At 39.1% G+C, this 25,516-nt stretch overlaps 1 protein-coding gene across 6 annotated transcripts in view; it reads right to left on the reverse strand.

Annotated features, from left to right (window-relative positions):
• Positions 1 to 145: 145 nt before the first annotated feature.
• The window catches only part of DENND2C (DENN domain containing 2C), an 89,588-nt gene continuing 64,217 nt past the window's right edge, over positions 146 to 25,516 (reverse strand). For 3 of the 6 annotated variants that reach the window (XM_060413197.1, XM_027973452.3, XM_060413199.1), the window contains 12 exons: positions 23,712 to 23,899; positions 20,511 to 20,620; positions 18,847 to 18,916; positions 18,237 to 18,314; positions 17,502 to 17,642; positions 16,889 to 17,037; positions 16,239 to 16,416; positions 11,101 to 11,142; positions 9,714 to 9,819; positions 3,491 to 3,727; positions 3,171 to 3,257; positions 146 to 2,113 (listed from right to left, as the gene is read on the reverse strand). In XM_060413197.1, coding sequence (XP_060269180.1) covers positions 2,082 to 2,113; positions 3,171 to 3,257; positions 3,491 to 3,727; positions 9,714 to 9,819; positions 11,101 to 11,142; positions 16,239 to 16,416; positions 16,889 to 17,037; positions 17,502 to 17,642; positions 18,237 to 18,314; positions 18,847 to 18,916; positions 20,511 to 20,620; positions 23,712 to 23,899 — 1,418 coding nt within the window. In that variant the 3' untranslated portion in view covers positions 146 to 2,081. Of the gene's footprint in view, positions 2,114 to 3,170; positions 3,258 to 3,490; positions 3,731 to 9,713; positions 9,820 to 11,100; positions 11,143 to 16,238; positions 16,417 to 16,888; positions 17,038 to 17,501; positions 17,643 to 18,236; positions 18,315 to 18,846; positions 18,917 to 20,510; positions 20,621 to 23,711; positions 23,900 to 25,516 lie in introns of all 6 variants that reach the window. The other 3 variants (XM_042252932.2, XM_027973449.3, XM_060413188.1) reach the window with 1 other exon arrangement.

The raw sequence follows: 25,516 nt of genomic DNA on the forward strand, positions 1-25,516 counted from the left end.
CCGGTGTGCAAATCTACACCCGGACTTCGCCAAGAGCTTGAAAATGTTGGCCACGGTTATCAGGCTTGGTTAATTTAGGACCGTTTATCCTTTACCTACCTTTAGATAAGTGTGTTAGCTATAGATTTAAATGAAGTAAAACATCTTTACAACTTAAGCAATTTTATTTCAAATTCTCCAAGAGATCCATGGTATTTTTTTGTGTTTATTCATTAAAAGATCTGTGAACAATATTTTATACAAATCCTGAGCGATTATCTTACAAATATGTCCAGAATTCGTAATTCTTTACAAAAACAAAACAAAACAGACTTAAGGAAGCAGCTTCAGATAGGGATAAAAATAAGGCTCCCATCCCTGAAGTAAAGGGCTCCTCACAGAGGGATAAACACTCAATTCCCAGTTACTGATTGTTCCCTCAGGGTGGGAGTGTCAGAAGAGACCAAATGGGGAAATGTCTGGTAAAAGTCCCACTGGGGTAAGCTGCTTAATAAACTTTTTTTTTTTTTTTTTTTAAGACACGGGCTCAGTTCTATTTTCTGGACCCAAATCTATAGGAATTGTAGTATACAGCACCCATCTTACATGTTGTCTGCTTCAGATCCATCCACACACACCTGAATGGATTGTAATGACAATACTGCACAAGTCAGTAAGTTGTATCATAACACAACTTACGATGTTTTAAGTTTGAATATTTTTTATGCAGTTAAAGCCATCAGCAGGAGTTGAAGAAAACAAACTGACACTTGCTATAACATTTATCAATTAAAATTACACCATGGCTGACAAATTTCTCTTTCAAATCACGGCTACTTTAGATATTAAAAGTTGGGGTGTTTATGTGGTGTGTGCCCAGGAAATGTCCATATTCTGAGTCCAATTTAGAGAAAAAGTCCAACATTTCTAGAACCAAGAAAAGAGTCTCAGCTGGACACCTGTAGCATGAAGTCCTATATCCTCAGAGCTGCAAGCTGGCTCTGGCACACTTCAGCTTAAAACAGAAAACAAAACAATCTTTTCCAATAGCTATAATCCCACAGAGCCCAATTTTCCATCTGTAGGAATAACCAGCTTTGTTTTAAAAAATGAATGGTCCTGGCTTCAGTTTAAAGTTATTTAAACTCTCTGAATTCCACTTTCTTCATCAATAAAATGAGAGATGCAAACAGTTGATTTAAAACCTAATTAAAGATGACATACACACACGTACCATTCATGGCACAAGATGGACCCTGAAAAACAAGGTAGTTTTCATGCCCTTGAGACAAAATTTTCCTATTATATATTTTTTCTCTTTTGGCCATGTCACACAGCATGTGGGATCTTAGCTCTCAGACCAGGGATGGAAACTGTGTCCCCTGCAGTGGAAGTGTGGAGTCTTATGCACTGAACCACCAGGGAAGTCCCCCTATTAGCTATAATTTCCCAATGTTTAATGTTGATACATGAGGGACAAGCTACCCAAGTGCCACACAATGTGGAAGGAATGTTGTAGGGTATCTATTTTTATAAGATACTCAACAACAGTGTTAATAAATAGGACTTCCATGTGAGATTCCCCTAGCTTTAAACACTTCCCCCCGCCCCTAAAAAAAGAGATGAGTATATTCCTTAAACAGCCCATAGGTTTAAAGCTGCCATGGTATTTCAGTGATGAGAATTATGTGTGAAGAGCTTATGTCCTCTACTTATATCATGCCTCCCTAGTACCTTAAATGCAGCACTTTTCTCACTGTGCTCAACTTTGAGCTGTTTTTAAAAATGCAACACCATGTCCTTCTCTTGTAAAAGACAAGTGTCTTCATAGGCTAAACTCAAAACACAAAGAATGAGCCAAGACTCAAAAGGCCACTTGAAAAAATCTGGAGGCAGACAGACTAAAGGAAGTATAGGTTCCAGACTACTCCCAACAATTCTCCAATGGTTACTACAGCAGCAACAGGAGAATCCTCCTCCAAGAACCTGGCCCACTCTGTAACATTTCAACATTTTGTAGAATACTTCAGGGCATCCTGACTCTTGGAAAAATAGTTTCTTTGGCAGTTTCTGTTCTATTCAGGATGGAGGCGGTCAAAATTTCATTTCTTCTGCAGAAATTTCATTTTACTTCCTAAAGGAAAAAAACAGTGAACTCTCATTAGTTCATTTTTATTTAGGATATATTATTTGATGCAAGGGATTAAACCTAGTCATTCAGAACAGCCCAGGAGTAAGCTGCCATCTCAAGTTATCAGTTGATGTGTTTAACCACCAAAAAACCCAAACCAAACATACACACACAGAACCCCCAAATGTCTAATTGTAGACATAGAAGGAAACTCAGACATCATCTAATCCCGCCTTTTTCAAATCTGACTGCAGTTAAAATCGCTTTTCCTGTTCTCCAGAGATTTCCTGGAGCCTGGTGAGGGGTGGGAGTGGGTTTGATTCATTCTTTTTTTTTTTGCCACACCATGCAGCCTGCAGTGTGGGCTCTTAGTTTCCCGAGAAGGAATTGAATCATGCCAATTGCAGTGGAAGCTCCAAGTTCTAACCACAGGACCTCCAGGGAATTCCCTGAATTTTCATTTAAGTTCCCCAGAGAGTCTAATATTATAGTCACAGCTGAAAACCACTGATCTAATCTAACACTGTGGTATAAAGATGAAGTAACAGCCCCAGGCATAATTTGAAGTGTAAAATTAGAGACTTGCAGAAAATCCTCTTTTGCTTCAGATGCCCTTAACCAGGTTATTTTTAACCTGGAGTGCATGGATGGGCTTCAAGGGGGTCCATGAACACCCTAAAAGTATTTGCAAAATGTGTTTATATACTCCAACGGTATTTTTCTGGGAAAAGGTGCAGTTTTTAATAAGATTCTCCATAGGATGTGGTCTAGAAAAAGATGAACAATTATGATATGCAACATTCTTATACTATGAGGAAGCTTCATCTGAGGAAAACAGTCCCATGGACAACTCTGACGGAGAATCCTAACCGCTGAGAGTCCTGTCATCCTCCAAACACTGTGGAAATAGGGCCATGGTTTCTGGCCACTGTATTTGAGGTTCTATCGTTGATGTGATGGTAAAGCTTTTGTGATGAGGCATGCTTACACAAAAGTTTGTTATCTTGTGTTTTTTTAAACTATATTTATCTAATAATAATAGGAAAACACAGCAACTTACCAAGACTTCGCAAAATTCTATTCACTCCGCTGGGCTCAGACTCAGGAATTGTTTCCAAATACTGGAGCGCCCGGACCTCAAACAAACCTACAAAGAAAACTCATGCTGCTCAAACTGTCATACACTCAAGACTGAAAAAAACTCTGTGCTCATTACCAGTGTACTTCCAGAGCTAAAACAATATAACAAAATAAAATTTTTCCCATAATAAACAACTGATCATGAGTCCTTGTAGCCTTATCTTATTTTTTGTTTATATTATTTTCAAATCTTTCAAGCGCTCACTAAATACAGAGGGAGACCTTTATGATGAAACTGACCTTTCACCCCACTTTTCCGAAGCTCTCGGTCCTGGATGAATCCTGCAAACATCTGAGTTTCCATGAAGAGATCCAGGAAGTGGCGTACGCTTCGGGAGGTGTGAGATTTACGAAATGGCTCCCTTTGGAATACACGCTCCCCACGCTCAGTGACAGTCATGCTCAAAGAATAATGTCCCACCAGCTCCACAAAAAACCTGACAAATGCTTCAGACACCAGAGAGTTGAGTGTCACATCTTCTGCAAAATGAAAGAAAATATAAAGGGGGAAAAATCCCCTAAGTTTTGTGTTTATAGGGACACTGGCTCTGGTTATAAAAGTGACACCTAGGGAATCATAGTTTAAAGGCCAGAGAATAAATATAGGAATCCTCATTCTCAGCTTTCTTGCTCTCTTCATGACCAGAAAAATAGCAAATGGCTTATAGCCTTACCTTCACTGTCTTCCCACACATACTGTGGTCCGCATATCTGTAATTTCCCTGGACCTGCTCTTTCAAAGACCACCAGTGAGAACCAGCTGAGTCTAATCCACTCTTCAATTTTTAATCCTCCTTAAAACTCTATGCTGCGCTTGTGCTACCCTCCTCCTCATTGCTTCTGTCTCCCACAATCGGATGCTCTTCCTGATTCCTCTCCTGCCTTTATGACCAAACATTTGTTTTACTCTTGACTCTTCTTCCTCTTCCCAGGATTGGTCTTTGGACCCCTTCTCTTCAACATTCCTTTCCTTAAAGAGCTAACTGGCATGGAGAGACAGCTGACCTTCTTTGTCAATAATTCTCAACCTCAGACCTCCAGTCCTGATATTTCACAAAAATTCACCTTTCACACTTTCAGGGTACATTTTAGGTGATCACCAATTGGCTGTCCCATTAGCATTTATATTCCTTTTGTCTAAAAGTCACCATCTAGGGCATTTCCTGGCAGTCTAGCGGTTAGGATTCTGTGCTCTCATTGCCCAGGGCACGGGTTTCATCCCTGGTCTGGGAACTAAGATGCTACAAGCCACAGGGCTTGGCCAAAAACAAAAAGTCACTATCTCAGGTCCTTTTAGGAAATTGGTAGACTATGAATCACATAAATAAACAATGCATGTCAAAACCAAATTCATTATATTTCTCCACCAAATCAGTTTCTTGCTCAACTTTCTCATTTCATATTGCATCATGATTATTCCATAATAAATAATAATTTAATGAGTGCTTTTACAAATATAGTAGTAATCCAGAGAGGCAGACGTATCATTTCCCTTTTACAGCTGAGGAAAATAAAGCTCAAATCAAAGACATTCTTAGGTCACCTCACCCAGTGCCAGAGAGAAGCTGCAGGACCCCCAAGTCAGGTGAGTCGTAACCACTGTAATCTAGCACAATGTATCTCTTGCTCTTTCCCATGGGCTGACTGGGAATCTGGGACTGAGGTTTAATCAGATTTCTACCATGAAACAGCTGTATAATAGTGGGCAACTTGTTTTACCTCTTAGGGCCTCTCTTTCTGTATCTGTACAATGAGGTGGCTGATAGGCAATTTCTAAGGTCTCTCTGACATTACACTTTTCTAAGTTTTTTATTTTATATTGGAGTATAGCCGATTAGCAATGTTGTGATAGTTTCAAGTGCACAGCAAAGTGACTCAGCCATACATATATGTGTATCCTTTCTCCCCCAAACCTCACTCTTGACATTACATTTAAAATTTTTTTTTAAGTTATTTATTTATTTGGCTGTGCTGGGTCTTAGTTGTGGCATGTGCGATGTAGTTCCCTGACCAGTGGCTGAACCTGGGACCCCTGCATTGGGAGCGTGGAGTCTTAGCCTTGGGACTACCATGGAAGTCCTTATGTTTTTATTCTAATCTAGATTTCCATTATATTTTGTTCACCAGATTTTCTTTTCATCTGTTTTTTTCTGCAACTGAGAATCCATCACTGCTTTTATGGCCAACACCTTTGCCCCACTCTCTCATCCCTTTCAGTTACTGTCCCATCCCTCCTCCAGTTTACAGCAAACAATTTCTTGGAAGATTTGTTTATACTTAGGGGGTCCCTAGTGGCTCAGCGGTAAAGAATCGCCTGCCAATGCAGGAGACTTGGGTTTAATTCCTCAGTTGGGACAATCTCCTGGAGAAGGAAATGGCAACCCGCTTCAGTATTGTTGCCTGGGAAATCCCACGGACAGAGAAGCCTGGTGGCCTACAGTCCATAGGGTCACAAAGAGTAGGACATGACTTAGCGACTAAACAACAACCCACTTTCTTACACCTAATTCCCTTTTTCTTAAAAATTATGTTTTTCAATATCTTATCTCCCATTCTTTGTTTCTCTTTTAATGTATATACATTATACATTATTTTACATGCATGAATATTTCATAAGCCCAGCAGTGAAATGACCATACAAATGCCCACCATCAGCTTAGAACAGAACATCATGTGTATCTCTGAAGTTCTCTGTGTGATGCCCTCTCAGTGGCGTTCTTCCCCTACTTTCCAATAGAGGGTGACTGTTATTTGGAATTTTGGTATTTCATTTACTTTCCATAGTCTTACTACACACATGCAATCCCAGCAACATAACCCCAAACCCTAACAAGGTTCTGTATGTCTTTGAACATTATATAAAACAGTATCTTCTACTGAAACTTATTATTTTATTCAGTGTGTATGTGTGTGTTTAATCTTGTTTCTTTTGGCTGCGCTGGGTTTTCGTGTCTGCGCAGGGGCATTCGCTAGTTGCGAGGAGTGGGGGCTACTCTCTAGTCGTGGTGCGTGGGCTTTTCACCGCCACGGCTTCTCTTATTGCAGCACGGGCTCTAGGGTGTGCAGTCTTCAGTAGTTGTGGCGCACAGGTTTAGTTGCTCCAGCTTGTGGAATCTTCTGGGACCAGGGATCAAACCGGTGTCCCTGCATTGGCAGGCAGACTCTTAACCACTGGGAAGTCCTCAGTGTGTGTTTTAAAACTGTTTTTTAATGCTATATTCTCTTGTCAGTGGAAATGTAGGTTGTTTTTAGTTTTTGCTATCACATACAATACCACTACAAAAATTACTATACTTGTTTCTTAGTTATCATGTGCAAGAGCTCTCTTGTGTATATATTTAAAATGGAATTGTTGGGTTGAAGGATATATACGGAGAAGGAAATGGCAACCTACTCCAGTGTTCTTGCCTGGAGAATCCCAGGGACGGGGGAGCCTCGTGGGCTGCCATCTATGGGGTTGCACAGAGTTGGACACAACTGCAGCGACTTAGCAGCAGCAGGATATATATACCTTTAACGTTACTAGATGATGCCAAATTGTTTTTTCAAAGGTATTGAACTAATTTAAACATTCTCATCAATACTTGATATTGTCAGACTTTTAAAGTTTTTACGAATATGGTGGATATAAAATGGTATCTCAGTGTGGTTTTAATTTATATTTTCCTGATTTTGATGAGGTTGTGTATCTTTTCATATATTTGTTGAACTTTCACGTTTCCTCTTCTATGAAATGATTATTCATATCTTTCCCCCATTTTTCTCTTGGGTTGATCATCTTTTTACTTTTAAATTGGAGGAATTTTTAAAACTAAATTCTAGATACTATTCCTTTGTTAGTTATATTTGTTGAAAATGTCTTCATTTAGTTTGTATCTTGTTTTTTATTCCTTTTCCATGGTGTCCCTTGATGAACAGAAAATTTTAAAATTTAACAGTCAGGTGGTCCAGTGGTTAAGACTCCATGCTCCCAATGCAGGGGCCTGAGTTTGATCCCAGGTCCAGTAACTGGAACCCAACAGGCTGCAACTAAAAAAAGATCTCATATGCCACAAAAAGATTCCATGTGCTACAACTAAAAAGAAAAAAAATCCCACATGCTGCAAATAAAGACCCAATGCAGCCAAATAAATATATGGTAAATATTTTTTTAATTAGCATAGTCAAATTAATCAATCTTATCCTTTATAGTCTGTGTTCTTTGTGCCACATTTCAGAAATCCATTACTGTCCCCAAACATAAAATATTTTCTATCATTTTCTAAACATTTTTAATGTTTTACTTGTAACATTTAAGTCTTTAATTTATCCGAATTAATTCTGTGTATAATGTGGAGTGCAGATCCATCTCTGTTTCTTTTCATGTGGAAAACCAGTTGCCCTAGAATTGTTTACTGATTGGTTCATTCTTCTCCCACTGCTATTCAGTGCTGGTGCTGACTGACACAAATCAAGTTTCCTTATGCATGGGCATTCTCTATTCTTCCCATTTTTATTGCTCTATGTGCTTCTTTCTGAACCCAATCTAAATAATCTCAATTACTATGACTTATAGTTAATCTTGATGTTCTGTAGGGCAAGCTCGTCAATCTTGTTTTTTTTCAGGAGTGTCTCAGCTATTCTTGGCCTTTTGCACTTCCACTAAAATTTTACAAAAAGATGAAGGTCATTCTAGTTTTCTCTTGAACATTCCCCTGTCTCACTTTCTTCCCACCATTTCACTGAATCAGCTGTTACCAAGGTTTCCAGGACCCCTCCCATTGTCAAATCCACTGGTCAATTCTCAGTTTTCATATTATTGGCCTCTTTGCAGCATTAAATATAACTGTTTACTCTTTCCTTCATGGAATACTTTCTTCACTCAGCTTCTGCAATCCATACTCCTGTGTTTTCCACCTACTTCCCTAGCTGCTCCTTTTAGTCTCCTTTGCTGGATTCTTCTCTTCCCAACTGTCAAATGTAAATTCAAGCACATCATTCCCAACCAGGGCTCAAGCCTTAAATTGTTAAATTTTCTGCTTATACTCACTCTATTGGGTTATCTTATCTGGTTCCTCAGCTTTAAAATAGCAATGTATGTCTCTAGCCTAAATCTTTCTTCTGAATTTCAAATTCTTGTATGTAAATGCCTACTTGATATCTCCAGCTGAATGTCTGCAAGATATTAGATAGGTATCCAACAGGTAGCTCAAGGGGCTTCCCTGATAGCTTAGTTGGTAAAGAATCTACCTGCAATGCAAGAGACCCCAGTTTGATTCCTGGGTTGGGAAGATCCACTGGAGAAGGGATAGGCTATCTACTCCAGTATTCTTGGGCTTCCCTTGTGGCTCAGCTAGTAAAGAATCTGCCTGCAATGCAGGAGACCTGGGTTTGATCCCTGAGTTGGGAGGATGAAACTGTTAAAAGAATGATATAAATCTCTCTGAAATTCTGGGCTTCCCTGATAGCTCAGTTGGTAAAGAATCTGCCTGCAATGCAGGAGACCCCAGTTCGCTTTGTTCAATTCCTGGGTCAGGATGATCCGCTGAAGAATAGATAGGCCATCCACTCCAGTATTCTTGGGCTTCCCTTGTGGCTCAGCTGGTAAAGAATCAGCCTGAAACACGGGAGACCTGGGTTCGATCCCTGGGTTGGGAAGATCCCCAGGAGAAGGGAAAGGCTACCCACTCCAGTATTCTGGCCTGGAGAATTCCATGGACTGCATAGTCCATGGGGTCGCAGAATTGGACACAACTGAGCGACTTTCACTTTCAGGTATCTCAAACTTAATATTCAAAACTGAACTTTTAGTTACTCCTCTAAACTTGCTCCTTCTCTAATGATCCCCATCAGCAAATAGCCTTTGAGTTCTCATCTGTAAAATGGGGATTAAATAATAATACCTGCTTCATACAGATATTACAGGATCAAATAAGATGTATGTTAAGTGCTTAAAACAATGCCTGACATACAGTAAGCCACCCAATAAATATTATTCATCTTTTCATTCAACAAATACTTACTGAGTATCTATTTAGTGAATGCTGTTCAAAGTATTGGAAATAGAAAACAAACAGACAGTCACTGTTCTCATAGAACTTACACTCTAGCACATCAGATGGTAATGAAGACCCTGGAGAAAAATTAGGTCAGGAAGGAGGACAGGAAGTGCTAAGGGAATGGGGACAATTTTAAACAGGACAGTCAGGAAAAGCCTCACTAAGAAAGTGACATTTGAGCATGGATCTACAAGAACAAAGAGCAGGAGCCACGTGCCTAGGGGAATAGCATTCCATACATGGAACTGAGCAAATGCCAAAGTCCTGATAAAGAATGGGACTTGGCACATCGAGGGTAAGCAAGGAAGCTATCAGCTTATGAAGGCACAGGCAATCTCAGACTATTTTTGTATATGCTTTGGCAGGATGCTGGGCATTTGGTTTTTACTGTCTGGACCATAAATCCTCTGCCACTTATCTCATACCTTGTGAAAAATTCTGCTCCTGAGCCAATATTTCATTTCGTTCTTCCAAAATCTGTATCAGGGCAGCTTGTAGCTTAGGTGGTAGAATTTCATCCTCATCAGATACCTTAAGAGAAGAAAATTGAGATTTTCATGAGCTTTGAGAAAGAAAGTCTCAAACTTAGGGCCCTATTAAAGTCCCCCAGGTTCCACAGGTGGCTTTGTATGTATTTCTGCTAAAAGGAATCTGTCTGAAGCTTCCTTCCCTACACTGAACAGAATCCATGATGTTTATGGTGTGGAAATGTTAGTCGCTCACTCGTGTCCGACTCTTTATGACCCTGAGGGCTGTAGCCTGCTAGGCTCCTCTGTTGATGGGATTCTCCAGGCAAGAGTACTGCAGTAGGTAGCCATTCCCTTCTCCAGGGGGATCTTTCTGACCCAGGGATTGAACCCTGGTCTCCTGCACTGCAGGCAGACTCTTTACCATCAGTGCCACCAGCTGCTGCTGCTGCTGCTAAGTCACTTCAGTCGTGTCTGACTTTGTGCGACCCCATAGATGGCGGCCCACCAGGCTCCCCCATCCCTGGGATTCTCCAGGCAAGAACACTGGAGTGGGTTGCCATTTCCTTCTCCAGGGAACATCTTAATTAAATTTAAGAAAAATAAATAATATGTCTTATAAGACTCTTTGGAAGTTTCCAAACCAAATAGTTCTCATCTCCAAGTCTTATGATATATTATAAAGATCATTCCCAAATAAATGGTGCTTCAAATGTGATGAGCTGATTGATTATGAAAAAAGAAAGTCTCAGGAAACATTCTTTTCACCCTATGTTCAGTGCTCACAAACCTATATACAGGTTACATACAGAGGGTTGCTCTAAGGCTTTTCTAATTCTCCTCTTCACTATCCAGAATAAGTGACCATTTCTTTTTGCCCCTACTGTATCTTGTGCAAATTTCAAATATATATCATTTCTAAAACTTTATGGCTATATCTGCTCCCTCTCCCACTGTAAACTATAAGGCCTGAGGGATCAAGCTGAGTGTCTTACTCATCTTTAGTTTCTGACTGACTAGCAGAATATCTAGAAATAATTGGTGTTGAATGCTTGTTAAATTTAATTAAATTAGAGGCCTATATATCAACCCATAAGACTTGAAGGGAGGGTTACCTCTTTTGAGAATGACATTTAATCTATTTCCTCCTTCCTTAAATTGAGACAGACAGCTATGAACCCAAGACAAATTTTTCAGGTCAATCTTGTATGATTGGCCACAGTGTCAAGTCAAGTGTGTGTGCAGGAACTATAGGTCTTGCCTGAGTCACCTTCTCTAAGTACTTTCACATATTTTCTGGCCAATTATGCCCAAACATTATGTAATCATCTCCTTTGTCACTCACCTCCTGTAAAAACTTGTCTGCGCAGAGATCAACTATCAGCACCTATGGAATAAAGGAGCCAGACAAGTTAAACCAGAGACATTCAGAGAGAAATACATTAGGCGCTGTTAGATCAGGAAGAATGTTTTGATTCTTTCATGCAATGGGAATAGTTTTAAACTTAAAGGGTTTTTTGGTTCTGTTTTTAATTGAAATATAACTGACTTAAATATTATAATAGTTTCCAGTATATAAAGTGATTGGATATTGTTATGCATTAAATTTTAGCCCATTTAAAAGCTAACTCATCAACATTAGTAAAAAATATTTCAAGTTAAAAAAAATGATGGTGGCACACCTAGAGATTAAAAGAGACTAAAAAAACCACACCAACCAAATACAGTGCATAGACTTTATTTGGGACCTAATTCAAGCTATAAAAAAATTTTGAAATAATTAGAGATCTGAATATTGAATTTTTCTGATATTTAAAAACTGTTATTAAATTTTTTAGGTGTGATAATGGTATTGTGATTATGTTAAAGTGATCTTAGGCTTAGAGAGTCATATTGTAATATTTAGAATTATGAAATGACATCAGGATATGCTTCAAAATATTATGGGAGAGAGGTAGTACAATTAACCTGAACTTTGTAAGTATTTAAGGAGGGCAATTCGGAGAAGGCAATGGCACCGGACTCCAGTACTCTTGCCTGGAAAATCCCATGGACGGAGGAGCCTGGAAGGCTGTAGTCCATGGGGTCGCTGAGGTCGGACACGACTGAGCGACTTCACTTTTACTTTTCTCTGTCATGCACTGGAGAAGGAAATGGCAACCCACTCCAGTGTTTTTGCCTGGAGAATCCCAGGGACGGGGGAGCCTGGTGGGCTGCCGTCTATGGGGTCACACAGAGTCAAACACGACTGAAGTGACTTAGCAGCAGCAGCAGCAAGGAGGGTAATTAATTTTACTCTTTTTTCATTTTTACATATGTTTAAAATTTCCATAGTAACAAGGTAAAAAATAGGTTAATACAAAAATTAGAAATGTTTCTATACACTAACAATAAAGTATCTGAAAAATAAATTAAGAAAACAACTTCATCTTCAACTATATCAAAAAGAATAAAATACCTAGGAATAAATTTAAACAAGGAGGTAAAAGATATCTATGCTGAAAACTATAAGATACTGGTAACAGGAACTGAACAATACACAAAAAAATGGAAAGATATTCTGTGCTCATGGAGTGGAAGAATCAATACTGTTAAAAAGTTTGTACTACCCAAAGCAATCTAGAGTCCGTGCAATCCTTATCAAAATTCCAATGGCCATTTTCACAGAAATAGAACAATTCTAAAATTTCTGTGGAACCACAAAAGACTCCAAATAGCCAAAGCAATCTTACAAAAGAAGAATAAAGGTAGAGGCCATCATATGTTCTCATTTCAAACTATATTACAAAGCTACAGTAATCAGACACACAGCTTAATGGAACAGAATACAGGGTTCAAAAATATACCTCACAAATAGCCCATTAGCTTATGACCATGGAGCCAGGAACATACAACAGGGAAAGGACAATCTCCTCAATAAATGGTTATAGGAAAATTAGTTGCATGCTAAAAAATAAAATTGGATCCCTATCTTTTACCATACACAAAATCAACTCAAAATGAATTAATAACTTAAACATAAGACCTGAAATCATGAAACTCCTAGAAAACATAGCAGGGTAGCATCTTTACATTGGTCTTAGCAATGATTTTTTGGATTTGACACCGAAAGCAAAGGTAACAAAAGCAAAAATAAGCAGGTGGGACCACATCAAACTAAAAAGCTTCCGCACAGGAAAGGAAACCATCAGTAAATTAAAAAGAAAGCCTACAGAGTGGGAGAAAAATACCTGAAATTCATATACTGGATAAGGGGTTGATATCCAAAACATATGAAGAACTCATACAACTCAACAGCAAAAAAGAAACCCCAAAGAATCCAATTTAAAAACAGGCAGAGGGAAAAAAAAACCCAAAAAACAAAAAACAGATAGAGGAATTGAATAGATGTTATTCCAAAGAAGGCATGCAGATGACTAATAAACATATGAAAAGGTACTCTACATCAAAGAAATGCCGACCAAAAAACCACAATGTGATATTATCACCTGTTAGAATGATTATTAACAAAAGACAAGAGATAACAGATACTGGCAAGAATGTAGAGAAAAGGAAACTACTGCGTACTCTTTATGGAAATGTAAATTGGTTTTGCCACTCTGGAAACAGTAAAGAGGTTCCTCAAAAAATTAAAAATAGAACCAGCACATAATTTAGCAACACCACTTCTGGGCATGTATCCAAAGGAAACAAAATCACTATTTTGAAGAATCGCTGCACCCCCGTGTTCACTGCAGCATTATTTACAACAGCCATAACAATGAAACAACCTGGCCATAACAGAGAACTAGATAAAGAGGTGGCACATATATACAAAGGAATATTATTCAGCTATGAAAAGAAGGAAATCCAGCCAGTGGCAACAATGTGGATGCTAAGTGAAATAAGTCAAGCAGAGAAAGACAAATACCCTATGATCTCACTTACATGTGGAATCTAAAACAACTGAATTCATAGAAACAGAGAACAGATTGGTGGTTGCCAGAGATGGGTTGGGAGATAGATAAAATGGGTGTAGGGGATCAAAAGGCACGAATTTCCAGTTATAAGGTAAGTGCTGGATATGTAATGTACAGCATGTGACTACAGTTAACAATACTATATTATATATTTGAAACTTGCTATGAGTCCATCTTAAAAGTTGTCATCACAAGAAAAAATTTTTTCTAACTATGTTAGGTGATGGATATTAACTAAACTTACTGTGGTAATCATTTTGAAATATATGCATGCGTGTGTGTGTATGAAGTCCTTTCAGTCATGTCTGACTATTTGTGACCCTATGGACTGTAGCCTGCCAGGCTCCTCTGCACACGGGATTCTCCAGGCAAGAATACTGGAGTGAGTTGCCATTTCCTCCTCCAGGGCATCATCACGACCCAGTGATCAAACTCACGTCTCTTAAGCCTACTGCATTGGTAGGTGGATTCTTTACCACTAGTGTCACCAAGGAAGCCCTCAAATATATGCATATATCATATCATATCATATCATAATGTTGTACATTTAAACTAATACAATGTTATATGTAAATCATTTCTCAATAAAATTGGAGGGGGGAGGTTAACCCATCAGTGTAATAAAGAAGAGTTTTTTCATTAAGTGGTACTTGGATAGTAGGTTATCCACATTTAAAAAAAATGAAATGATCCCTACCTCCTTTCTTTCTTCTTTTTTGGTCATATCACGCAGCTTGTGAGGTCTTGGTTTCCCAACCAGGGACTGAACTGACATCCTCAGCAGTGAAAGTGCTGAGTCCTAATCACTAGACTGCCAGGGAATTCCCCCTACTTCCTATTATATACAAAAAAATAAAAAATCAATTCCCAGGCTTAAGAGCCAAAAATTAAAGGCATAATAATAAAGCTTCTAGGAACTAACAGAGGAGGCTATTTCCATGAAGCTAATATTAAGAAAAACTTAAGCAGTTCACACACACACACAAAAACACTAACCACTAAAAAAAAAAGATTGACAGTTCTGGCCACATTAAAATTAAGAACATTTCCATATTAAAAAAAATCTTTTTGGAGAATGAAAAGGCAAACCACAAAGGAGTTCATATTCAGAGTACAAAAAGGCCTCTTACAAATCAATGAAAGTAAATAATTCAGCAGAAAGATAGCCTATGGATTTTACAGAAGATGACATTCAAATGGCTAATAAACATATAGAAAGATGCTCACCCTCAACCATAGTCAAGGAATAGCAATAAAACAAAAATAAAATACAACTATCTGATAAGCTAAATGATATGAACTGATCACAACAAGGGCTGACAAGGATATGGAGCAACAGGAACTCTCATACACTGCTGGAGGAAGTTTAACTTGGCACTACTACTTTGGAAAAGCTTGATTTTACTTACTAAAGTTGAAGATATGTTTGCTCTATGACCCAGCAATTCCATTTCCAAATATTTGCCCATAAAACTGCATGCACATATGTACCAAGGGTCATGAACAAGAATATTTATAGCAGCATTATTAATAATAACTCCAAACTGGAAACAACTCAAATGTCCATCAACTGTAGAATGGATGAGAAAATTGCAGTACATTCACACAATGGATTACTACACACAATCAGAATGATCAAACTACTGTTAAACTCATCAACATGGGTGAATCTTAAAGATATAATGTTGCTTGAAAGAAGCCAGACTAAGAAAGAAAAAGAAAAGAAAAATAGTGCTGTGTGAATCCATTTATATCAAGCTTAAAACCAGGCAAAACTGAACTATGCTGTCTAGGGATACATGCCCAGGATATTAAGTTATAAATAAAAACAAGAAAATGAGCATCAAAAATAGTCAAGATAATAGTTACCTTTTGCAAGGAGTGGGGAAGAGAACAGTGATTATTGGAAAGCATGAGGGGGACTTCCCTGGCAGTCCAGTGGTTAAGATGCCGAGCTCCCAATGCAGGGGCAGAGGTTTGATCCCTGGTCAGGGAACTAAGATCCCACATGCCACACAGTGTGGCCAAACAATAAATAAGAATAATTAAAAAAAATTTTTTTAAACAAGAAAAAGAAGGCATGATGAGGACTTTGTTTCCACAGCTGTAATGTCTCTATTCTATTCCAACGTTGGTTACCATTAGCATTCACTTTGTGATAATTAACTGAGCTATACATTTTGTTTGGGGCACTTATCTATATGTATGTGATATTTGAAAGAATTTAAAAATTAACCCAGAGTAGTTTTTGTGCATGATTTAAAAAAATTAAAAAAAAGACCTATTCTTCAGAATAACACAAGAATTAGCCCATGGTTCAATGCTATAAACAAGATATAACTTCAGATTCACGTGTACTATAGTATTTTTCTCATTTTAATAAGCAGATACAAAATATGATAGCACAACAATAATAAGTACATATTATTATTAATTAATGACATATCCGTCACTGTTAAAAATCACTTGTTTTCATTTGCCAGTGCTCCAATCTTTTTCACAGGTACAAATTCTCCCATATTACCTCTTCAATGGGTAGGTCCTGGAGCTGTGGTAAGGAGCAAGACAGGATGCCAATAAGGAATGGAGTAGGTGAGCACACAATGTCAATCATAGATGCTGGCAGGACTGGGATGTAGGTGTGCTGCCAGGTGAATGGATACAGTGTGGCAACCACCGCATGACCACATTTTGACAGGGTGCTAGCCAGAGGAGAAAGCAAACTGATGTCACACAAACAGCAACATGTGGTGGGCATGTCAGATATGACATTACAGGATTACAAACTGGTGCCAGTGATCGCAGATTAACAATTCTGTGATTACTCATTAACATTCTATTTAAGTTTTTAACTTAATTTTCTGAAAATCTTTAATCTCAATCCAGCTGTTTCCCACAATTTATATTGCTAAAAACTAGTGTATACTCAGAGAAGCAATACCAATTTTTAACAAGTTTCAACAGAACACATTTTGAAGGGAAATTAATTGCAACCCTCAAAAGAAACTGGTATAGCTGAACACAAATAGCTTTTGGATTATCCATGTTGCTACAGCATAAGTAATTGAGGTCCTACCTAAATGTTTTTGGTTTTTTTTTAATATGGCCAAATTCTAAAACACTGAGAACAAGTAAAACCCCAGTCCGATGTGGCATATCTTACTTATTTCTCACCTTAGGCTGCTGGCGACAAAGATTACCCTCCGCTCCAAAAGGAGAGAGGCACAGACTCGAATGAGATGGCACACGCTCAGGCACTTAAAGAGACACTCAAAATCAACATGCTCCAGCCGCGAGTCCAGTGGTCGGCACAGCTCAATGGACTGAAATGCAAACACTTCAATCAGGGGAGCTGAGGTGGGAAGAGACCCTTAATGACAATACTAACGGACCCTGTCTCTCTTGTACACATTAAATTCAAGAGAGGGGCTCCTGCAGAGTTCGTGAAGCAGCCTACACTGATCTCAACACTTAATACTTTAGTTTCATGCCATAAATTTCTGGTGAAATCTTTTATCCCACCGGACAACATTTATCATATTGAAATTGACCTCATGCAGGTCAACTTATGAGTGGTTCAGTCTATGAATGGTAGAGAAACCTCTGGTTCTTGGGGTCTAGGATCAACAATCTCACTGATGAACTGGATGTCTCTCTAGTGCTTCTGGGACTGAAACACACTCTGTGAAATTTATGAAAAGGAGAACGGTTTCTATCATGTAAGGTCTACTAGTATAAGGACTGCTTTTTGGCAGCTAGCGAGTCTCCTCAAAATTAACTAACTTACCCCATCTCCAGCCCCAGGGAGGTAGCTCTTCACTGTGATGGTGCGTCCAGGAGCTGGGAAAGGAGCTTCCATGACACTTCGCATGAAGGGGTAAACCAAAGCTGGAGACATTTCTCTTCTCTTCTCTACTTCGTCCAGAATCTACATACACAAAACATATATATATATTTTAAATTAAGGACTCAGTTCAAAAACATAAACGAATCCTATTAAAGGAACTGAAAAACTGGGTGCACAAACTTGAAAATAATACGGTCACCAGATTTTAAGACAGATAAGCTTCTGCCACCTTTAAAAAAAGTTCATTAAAGGCCTCCTTTCTCTTGGAGGTATCTTTAAAGCTCTAAGAAAAGTTACTAAAATGAATCAATTTAACTTTAGAAAGGAGCCCCTTTTTATATCACCAAGGAAGGGACAAAGAAGGTAACACAATAATATCCTGTAGTTTGGTGCCTGGAAAAGACATGAGACAAGATAAACTTCAGGCAAAGTTCCGCTTTAAGCAGCAAGATTTAGCAAACCGAAATGAGGATTATAGGGCAACATCAGGTGGTTTAGAGACCTAAGTTTAAGCCTTCAAACCTGTAGTTCGAATCTACTAATGGAAAGCCCTTTCTAAAGTAGAATGTTAAAAGTCTATGCCACTTAACATTGCCTAGTGAAGTCATCAGAAACAAAGATGTACTCAGAGCTCAGAAAGGACACCATCTTTCATAGCACCCATTCTCCACTCACCTTTGAAAAAAGGTTGAAGCAGCCTAGGCGACTGACCATGCAGTACACCTCAGGGAGTCGCTTTCCTTTGCCTTCTGGCTAAACAACAACAAGAACAACAAAACAAAAATTAAGTAGCACAAGTCTTTACTAATTTGGACTATTAATACCTCTTAATACTCCTTAGTATAGAGTAGGAACCAAAGGTCTCATTCTCAGTGAACACTGAAAGATGGAAAAATGCCAAAAAAAAAAAAAAAAAAAAGATGGTATGATTCATTCCAGCTTAATGAAGGCATCTAAGCAAGAAGAAAGTAACTCAGAGCTCCCTCGACTAGCTCATTGTACGCCATTCCTCAAACATAAGCAGACTGACTTCAGCTACAATGTCAGTGCTTTCATTATCTATTAGAGACAAACAAATAAAATAAATCCATACCCTTTCTATTCCAAAACACTCTGTGGCTAACCTCCACCCTGCTCTTACTGTTTAAAGCTAACATAGCTTCTTTGTAATACACAGATCATTGAGTAGCCCCCAGACTCATCTAGAAATTATACTTCTGAAGTTCCTAGTCTGACTCTATTGTTTCTTGACCAAAGCTGCCTAGAGCACAGGTCTGGGACTTACCAAGAGCTTCTTACAGTAACCAAACCACCGGCTTCCATCTTCACCAGTTAAGACAAAGGAGAAGGTTTCACTGAAAAAAATTGTCAATAGTTTGAGATTCAAACTACTCTACTACTTATGACATTCCTTGGAACAAGCAATTAAAAATTAGTGTCTAACAGCAGCAATTTTGTGATGTAAGAGGAAGCATTGATATTATATTTATTGCAAGTCATGTTCTTCCTGAGGGAAAATTCTCAAATTCTCAAAGGTCCAGCCCTTGAGAATGTCTTGCTTTGTACTGGAGTGAGAGAACAGGTATGGGATGAGCTGCTGAAGCCACCACCTCCTTTCACTTTCTTATCTATCCGGTCAGCTATTAATCAAGTCTATTTTCCTTTCGTTGAATGCTCAGTTTAGCCAAACACATAGGTAAGCTAAAAAGGATTTTAATAAGCTATTCTTCCCTTCCAAATTCTTCTACTTAGTTTTGAGAGGTCATATGTAACAGTGATAGGCAAAAGATTATATTCTTAATACATAAAAATTAATAGGAAAATTGATATCTCATTAGAAACATAGGCAAAAGATAAAATGCATAGATAACTTACAAAATGAGACCTAGAGAGGCCCAAGAAATAAATTCATTAACAATCAAAAGGAATTCAAATCTGAATAACATTATATACATATGACTATATACGGCCAAGAATTAAAGATTGGAAGGGAACATCTCAAAACACTTACAGTGACTATCTCTGAGTAAACCAGAATGCCAGTGATTTCTAATTTTTGCTTTGTATTTACTTCTCTGTATTTTCCATGTATTTTAGAATGAACACACATAACTCGGGGAGAGGGAAAAGCCAACCATGGAGCAGCCAGGTCGATATGAAAGAAGCTGCCTATGTGGTCAGCAGTGCAACAGACAGCACAAAGGCATCAGGATTGATGGCTCAGAGATGAGAGCGGCGATCAGGCCAAACTGGTTGTGAGAGGCAGCAGCTTAGTCTGGAGGCAACGCGGCGTGGAAAAGCACAGCCACTTAGGCAACAGCTGAGGCTGTCTTCCAGCAGGTCATCAGCATGTGATATGGTTCACATAATCATGCTTTTCAGCCTAAATACATGACCAGTAATTCCAGTTTTGAAAGAAGCAGTCATCTATTTACAAGCAGGATATGAGATGATGATGTCTTATTAATTGAAAATAGTAATTTCCTCTAGATACTGGGAAGAAATTTCTTATAATTCCTTTCCAATATACTTATACCTTCCAAACTCCAGCCTCCTTTTTGTACAAGTTTGACAGGGGAACATACAATCTGGGCTATAGCTTTTTCTAACAATTTGAGGGAGATACAAGATGCAGACACTGCCATGTTTTGTTTTTAAGTTCAGTATTTTTTTCCTTTTATGTCCACTTGGTGGCATTTCTGATTGTATGTAAAGTGGAACTTTTTTTCCTGCAGAATTGGCAAATTGAAGAGACTCTCAAACTTGTTTTCCCGTTAACACTGTGCTTTCCTTTTGGGAGCCCCACATAGGAAATGTCCTAATTCTTTTTCTTCCTTCCCTGCCACAGAGTACACATAGCTTCACTACTGGTTCTATCTGTTTCTCGAACATTCTGATTCTACTTTTGCAGTTTCAACAAACAGAAATCAGATAAAGTAGTCTATTTACCTCTTGAGTTCCGAGGCTGGCACCCAGTCCTTTGAATCAGGAAAACAAAATTTGGGGATAACTTTGAGCCTCTCTTCAGTGTCTCTGGATTGCTTAAAGCCATGATCACCCTGAAAAAAATAACACTGAAAGTGACTAATATTCTATGTAAGTGGAGTGTAGAAATAAAAAACTCAGCCTGTTCTCAGGAAAAGGGTATCCGATAAGTCGAGGTAGCAACCTGCTCCAATACTCTTGCCTGGAAAATCGCTTGGACGGAGGAGCCTGGTAGGCTGTAGTCCATGGGGTCTTGAAGAGTCAGATGCGACTGAGAGACTTCACTTTCACTTTTCACTTTCATGCATTGGAGAAGGAAATGGCAACCCACTCCAGTGTTCTTGCCTGGAGAATCCCAGGGATGGGGGAGCCTGGTGGGCTGCCGTCTATGGGGTCTCACAGAGTTGGACACAACTGAAGCAACTTAGCAGCAGCAGCAGCAGCAATTATCTCAGAGTGGTTTTGTGCAGTTTAATAAAAACAGGAGGGCCAAGACTGTTAATCACTGAAATTTTCTAAGGAACAGTTTCTAAGTAAAAGGAATTCTGTTTTTATATAGAGAGGGTACTTGAGGAGATCCTATAATCTGATTTAAGAGAGAAATTATTGAAAACAGTTTCTTATCTAGAGAAAGAATCTTAATTCAAGTATTCACATACTAGTCAGAATATTTTTATGAATCATGGACTATAAAATAAATGAAAATCTATGTTATAATATACTGATAGCAAAAACCTAGTCAGCTCAAGATATTCTCTGATCAATAATCCAAGATGTTTTGAAAAGTCAGATGACCGTTACTTAGAAAAAATAGTATTTTTAGAATCCACCCCACGTATAATCATTTCCCTTAGCATGTAATCTTTGTTACCTAATTATGGGTTTGCGACTTCCTGTAAAATTCTAGCATGGAAGACCCTTTTGTGCAAGTTTGGTATTATACTTTAGAGAACAGTCTAAATTTAGTTAAGTCAAAAGACATTTAAAAATTAGTACAAAAATAAGCAGATAAGTCTAATTACCATATTGACTTCATGTAACTTGTATCAATGACCTACCTTTTAATTTCTAAAACAAAACAGGGTTTTTGATTTTGTATTCAAAGGCATGCTCCCTCAGGCACGAGGATCTTGGGGATAAGTGGGGACATTCACAGGTGCTCAGGGACCCTGGCTCACAATCTGGTGCACAACTGACTCACCAGCTGCGGGGTTTCCCCCTCAGGCCAGGTGCAGGACTCAAACCCTGTGTCCTGACTAGGGGTAGGGAAGTTGAGCCGGGGTAACTCCCTTCCTATGAGCCCGCCATTCCAACCCACAGCAGCTGGGCAACTCTCAAGGGGCTGTAGCCTCCACACAGGCACATGCTCAGCACTTGGACTGGGGGTGATGAAAAGGCTTGCACCTCTAGACCACCCAATGAATAGTAGTAGCAATGCCCAGGGCAGGGCATTAAGACACTGCATTAAGGCATTAAGCAAAGCCATGCGTTGCTTAAGACACTGCAGGGTTAATGCTTGTCTGATCCTGACCCTCCCCATGCATGCCACAGAGGGTGGCAGCAGCCAATGAGTGAGGCTGGAAAGGGGGAAGGCCTGACAGGACCTGGGGAACCAAGAAGTAGGAGTGAGGACACCTAGAGAACCCATTTTGGGGAGGAAGCAGGTGAGACCATGCATGAAGCCAGGCTTTAAGACTTTGGTACACGCCCCATTGTCTCATCAGACCTCACTCCTCACTTACAAAACACAAATTCAAATATAAATTGAGAGTTTCCTGTGGAGCTGGGCTCTTCTAGGAGAGACATGCCTTTTGTGACTGCACTGGTCACAGACCCATGAAGTCAGTCCTGCTCCTTACTCAGCTTCAGCCAATTCATGCCACTTAGGAATGTGGGCTGAGTGCGGGCAGTCTTTCTAGTTTCTCAGGAAAAAGCCGAAATACAGATTTCTATATGAAATTTGACTTTTAAACAAAAAACTAACAACAAAAACTTTATTATTATTTTATTACTATATTATGGCAACCCCCGCCCCCCCTGACAAATATGTCTGTGGGCTTAATAAGCTCAGAGGCCATCAGTTTGTAAGCCCTGATGTAATGATCATGTTCTTTATTTTTACAGTCACAAAGCTCAGAGCCACATTTAGGGTCTATTTTGTAAGCTCTGTGAGGGCAGGGACCAAACAGATCTATTTTAGTTGTGTTCTCAGCATGTAATCTTGGCAAAAAGTAGGTATTTATGAAATACTGATGAAATGAATGAATGATTTTGTGGAAAAGGCAAAGTAAAGGAAATAATACTGTTAATAATAGTAACCATTTATCACATGCTTACTATGTGCCAGAAACTGCATTAAGCATGTTATATACATTATCTCATTAAATCCTCACTAATACAGGATAACATTATATTGTGCTACTATATGCTAGACACTGTTCTTAGTGCGTTATATTAATTATTATATAATGAGCTCATTTAATCCTCACTAAATGGGGTAGACACTGTTACGATTACCCCTCCTTCACCAATGAAGAAAACAAGACGCAGACCAGTTTAACTACTCTAAGTCACAGAGTTAATAAGTGGCAATTGCAGACAGTTGGCTCACAGTCTGTGCTCTGACCTGCTACCTTACTCTGCCACATTTATCATTCCCCTCATTAAAAATGAGGCTTCCCTGGTAGCTTAGAGGGTAAAGAATCTGCCTACAATGCAGGAGACCTGAGTTCAGTCCCTGGGTTGGGAAGATCCCCTGGAGCGAGGGCCCGGCAACCCACTTCAGTATTCTTGCCTGAAGAATTCCATGGACAAAGGAGCCTGGGGAGCTACAATCCGTGGGGTCAGAGTCACACACGACTGAGCAACTTTCACTCACTCACTCGCTCTCATTAAGAAGGAGAAAACTGAGGCTTTGTAACTTGCTAAAGGTCACTTAGTAAGCAGTAGAGCAAAAAATAAAAACCCAACTTGAATAATGAGTTTTATTCCCCCTTGGTTGCAGCTCACGCCTGACACAAGATATCGTCAGATCCATGTCCTACAAGAAGTATAGAGTTAGTAAAAGCTGATGGAGACAACAGTAAACAAGAGGAGAGGGATAAATACACAGAGACACAGGAAGGCCATCCGTTCCTGGATGTCTCATGGTCTCTATGCACCTACCTTGCTAGGGAATTGTTGTATGACCTGGGGAACGTAGCTTGCTTCTGACGGCTTCTTCTGTAGAGACACCACCACAAAGAGTTCAAAGAGCTGCTGCTCCTGTAATTCAATCAGATCCCGCTCTAAAGTTTGGTAGTGCGGATTCCTCTTGGAAGACTGCTGCAGTTGTGCTATGCGCTTGTGGCGACCTGCAATGAGATCATGGAGCATTGTCTTCCTTTGTAGCCCTATCTTCCCTCTAGCACCCAGAGGTCATGACCCATGCGGGGCTAACCCTCATTCAGTGGTTGTGAGTGAGTGTTGACTAACGAACGTCTGCACCCAGACGTGCTTGTCAGGGCTATGACACACATGGAGGACAAGTGCAGATTCTCACAGGCACCTGGGGGCTCTGCAGTGGGGCTGATGTTCTGTGTCCCAATTGATACCTAGGCATGTCCCAACACATACTCTGTGTTATCCCATCTTTCATGGCATGACACCAGTAAAAGCACTGGCCAGACCACAGATGCCACTGCTGAGACCATGAAATCATAGGTGGGGGAAAAGATCTGATAAAATAATTGAGCCCTATAGAAGGTAAGTACATAAAGAGACAATTTTTATAAAATTAAAACAAAACTATCCTCACATGAAACAAACTATTGTTTTCCCTTCTCTCTTTGGCATGTATTATGAATGATGGACATATACTTATATCAATAAATGGTGCTTAACACAAGAGGAAAAGATATTCATTAGCAGATTGTTTCTCAAAAGAAAGAATTTATAGAAGCATACTATTTATACAGTGTGAGCGATCCCACTCAAAAGTGGATAACATTTATCCTTTATTCTCATCACTCTAAATTCTGGATAATTTGGGATAGTCTCCACCAGGGGGAACGCAGTAGTTGCAGAATCTAAGGATCCCAGAGATTTGCTTATGTGTCATTCTAAGCCAATGACTGAAAGACTCACCCTCTAATTGTTTTGCTTTTCTTTCGAGATGTGATGCATTTTGCCCCAAAGAAGTTATGATGTGGATCAAAATATTAAGAACACTTAAAAAAGTGCTCTAGGCAAGCCTTCTTACTCCAAAGGGCTTAGCTCATATCAAGAAAATTTTAGGGGCTGATTCTCAGTAGCGACAGCACTAAGTTAGTCATCTTTACACATCCAAGTTGAACTTGATGATGACTTAGGTTTCACCTTAAATCAGGCTACTGAATCAAACACCTGAAGCAACTGAGGCTACTGGTAGGAGCACATGATTATTAATCATAAAGTCAGAATATCAGACTTGGAACTGCCCTGTTCTTGGCTTTGATAATTCATGTCTCCTACTTTCCCCATGCCTCAGTTAAACAGAAACGAAATAATTTGCTGTGAAAATCCATTAGATGCAGGATACAGAGCCTTTGAGTACTTGAACAAGTACAACCAAAAATGCATGGCGTAGTTTGTACTCTAACAGAAAGTAAATGGCACAGTAATTTAGAATATAAATGCCTACAAATAAGAAACAGATCAGTGTTGCCTATCTCAAGACACTTAATGAATTACACTTGAATGACTATGAAAAAATCAGATATTTTTGTCTCAGAGGATGACTCACATGCTCTGTTTTGGTTGCTGGGAAATGGCTGCATATGTGTCTGAACACGCAGCTCTGCCGCTCCCGTCAGAACATTCCATCTTAAGAACTATATAGGTTTGCCTCACACCACCATGGGAGATTTTTTAAACTTTTTATTTCGTATTGGGGGATAGCTGATTAACAATGTTATGATAGTTAACAGCAAAGGGACTCAGCCATACATATA

Source organism: Ovis aries, chromosome 1 (genome assembly GCF_016772045.2).
Source record: "Ovis aries strain OAR_USU_Benz2616 breed Rambouillet chromosome 1, ARS-UI_Ramb_v3.0, whole genome shotgun sequence".
In the NCBI taxonomy this organism is placed as follows: domain Eukaryota; kingdom Metazoa; phylum Chordata; class Mammalia; order Artiodactyla; family Bovidae; genus Ovis; species Ovis aries.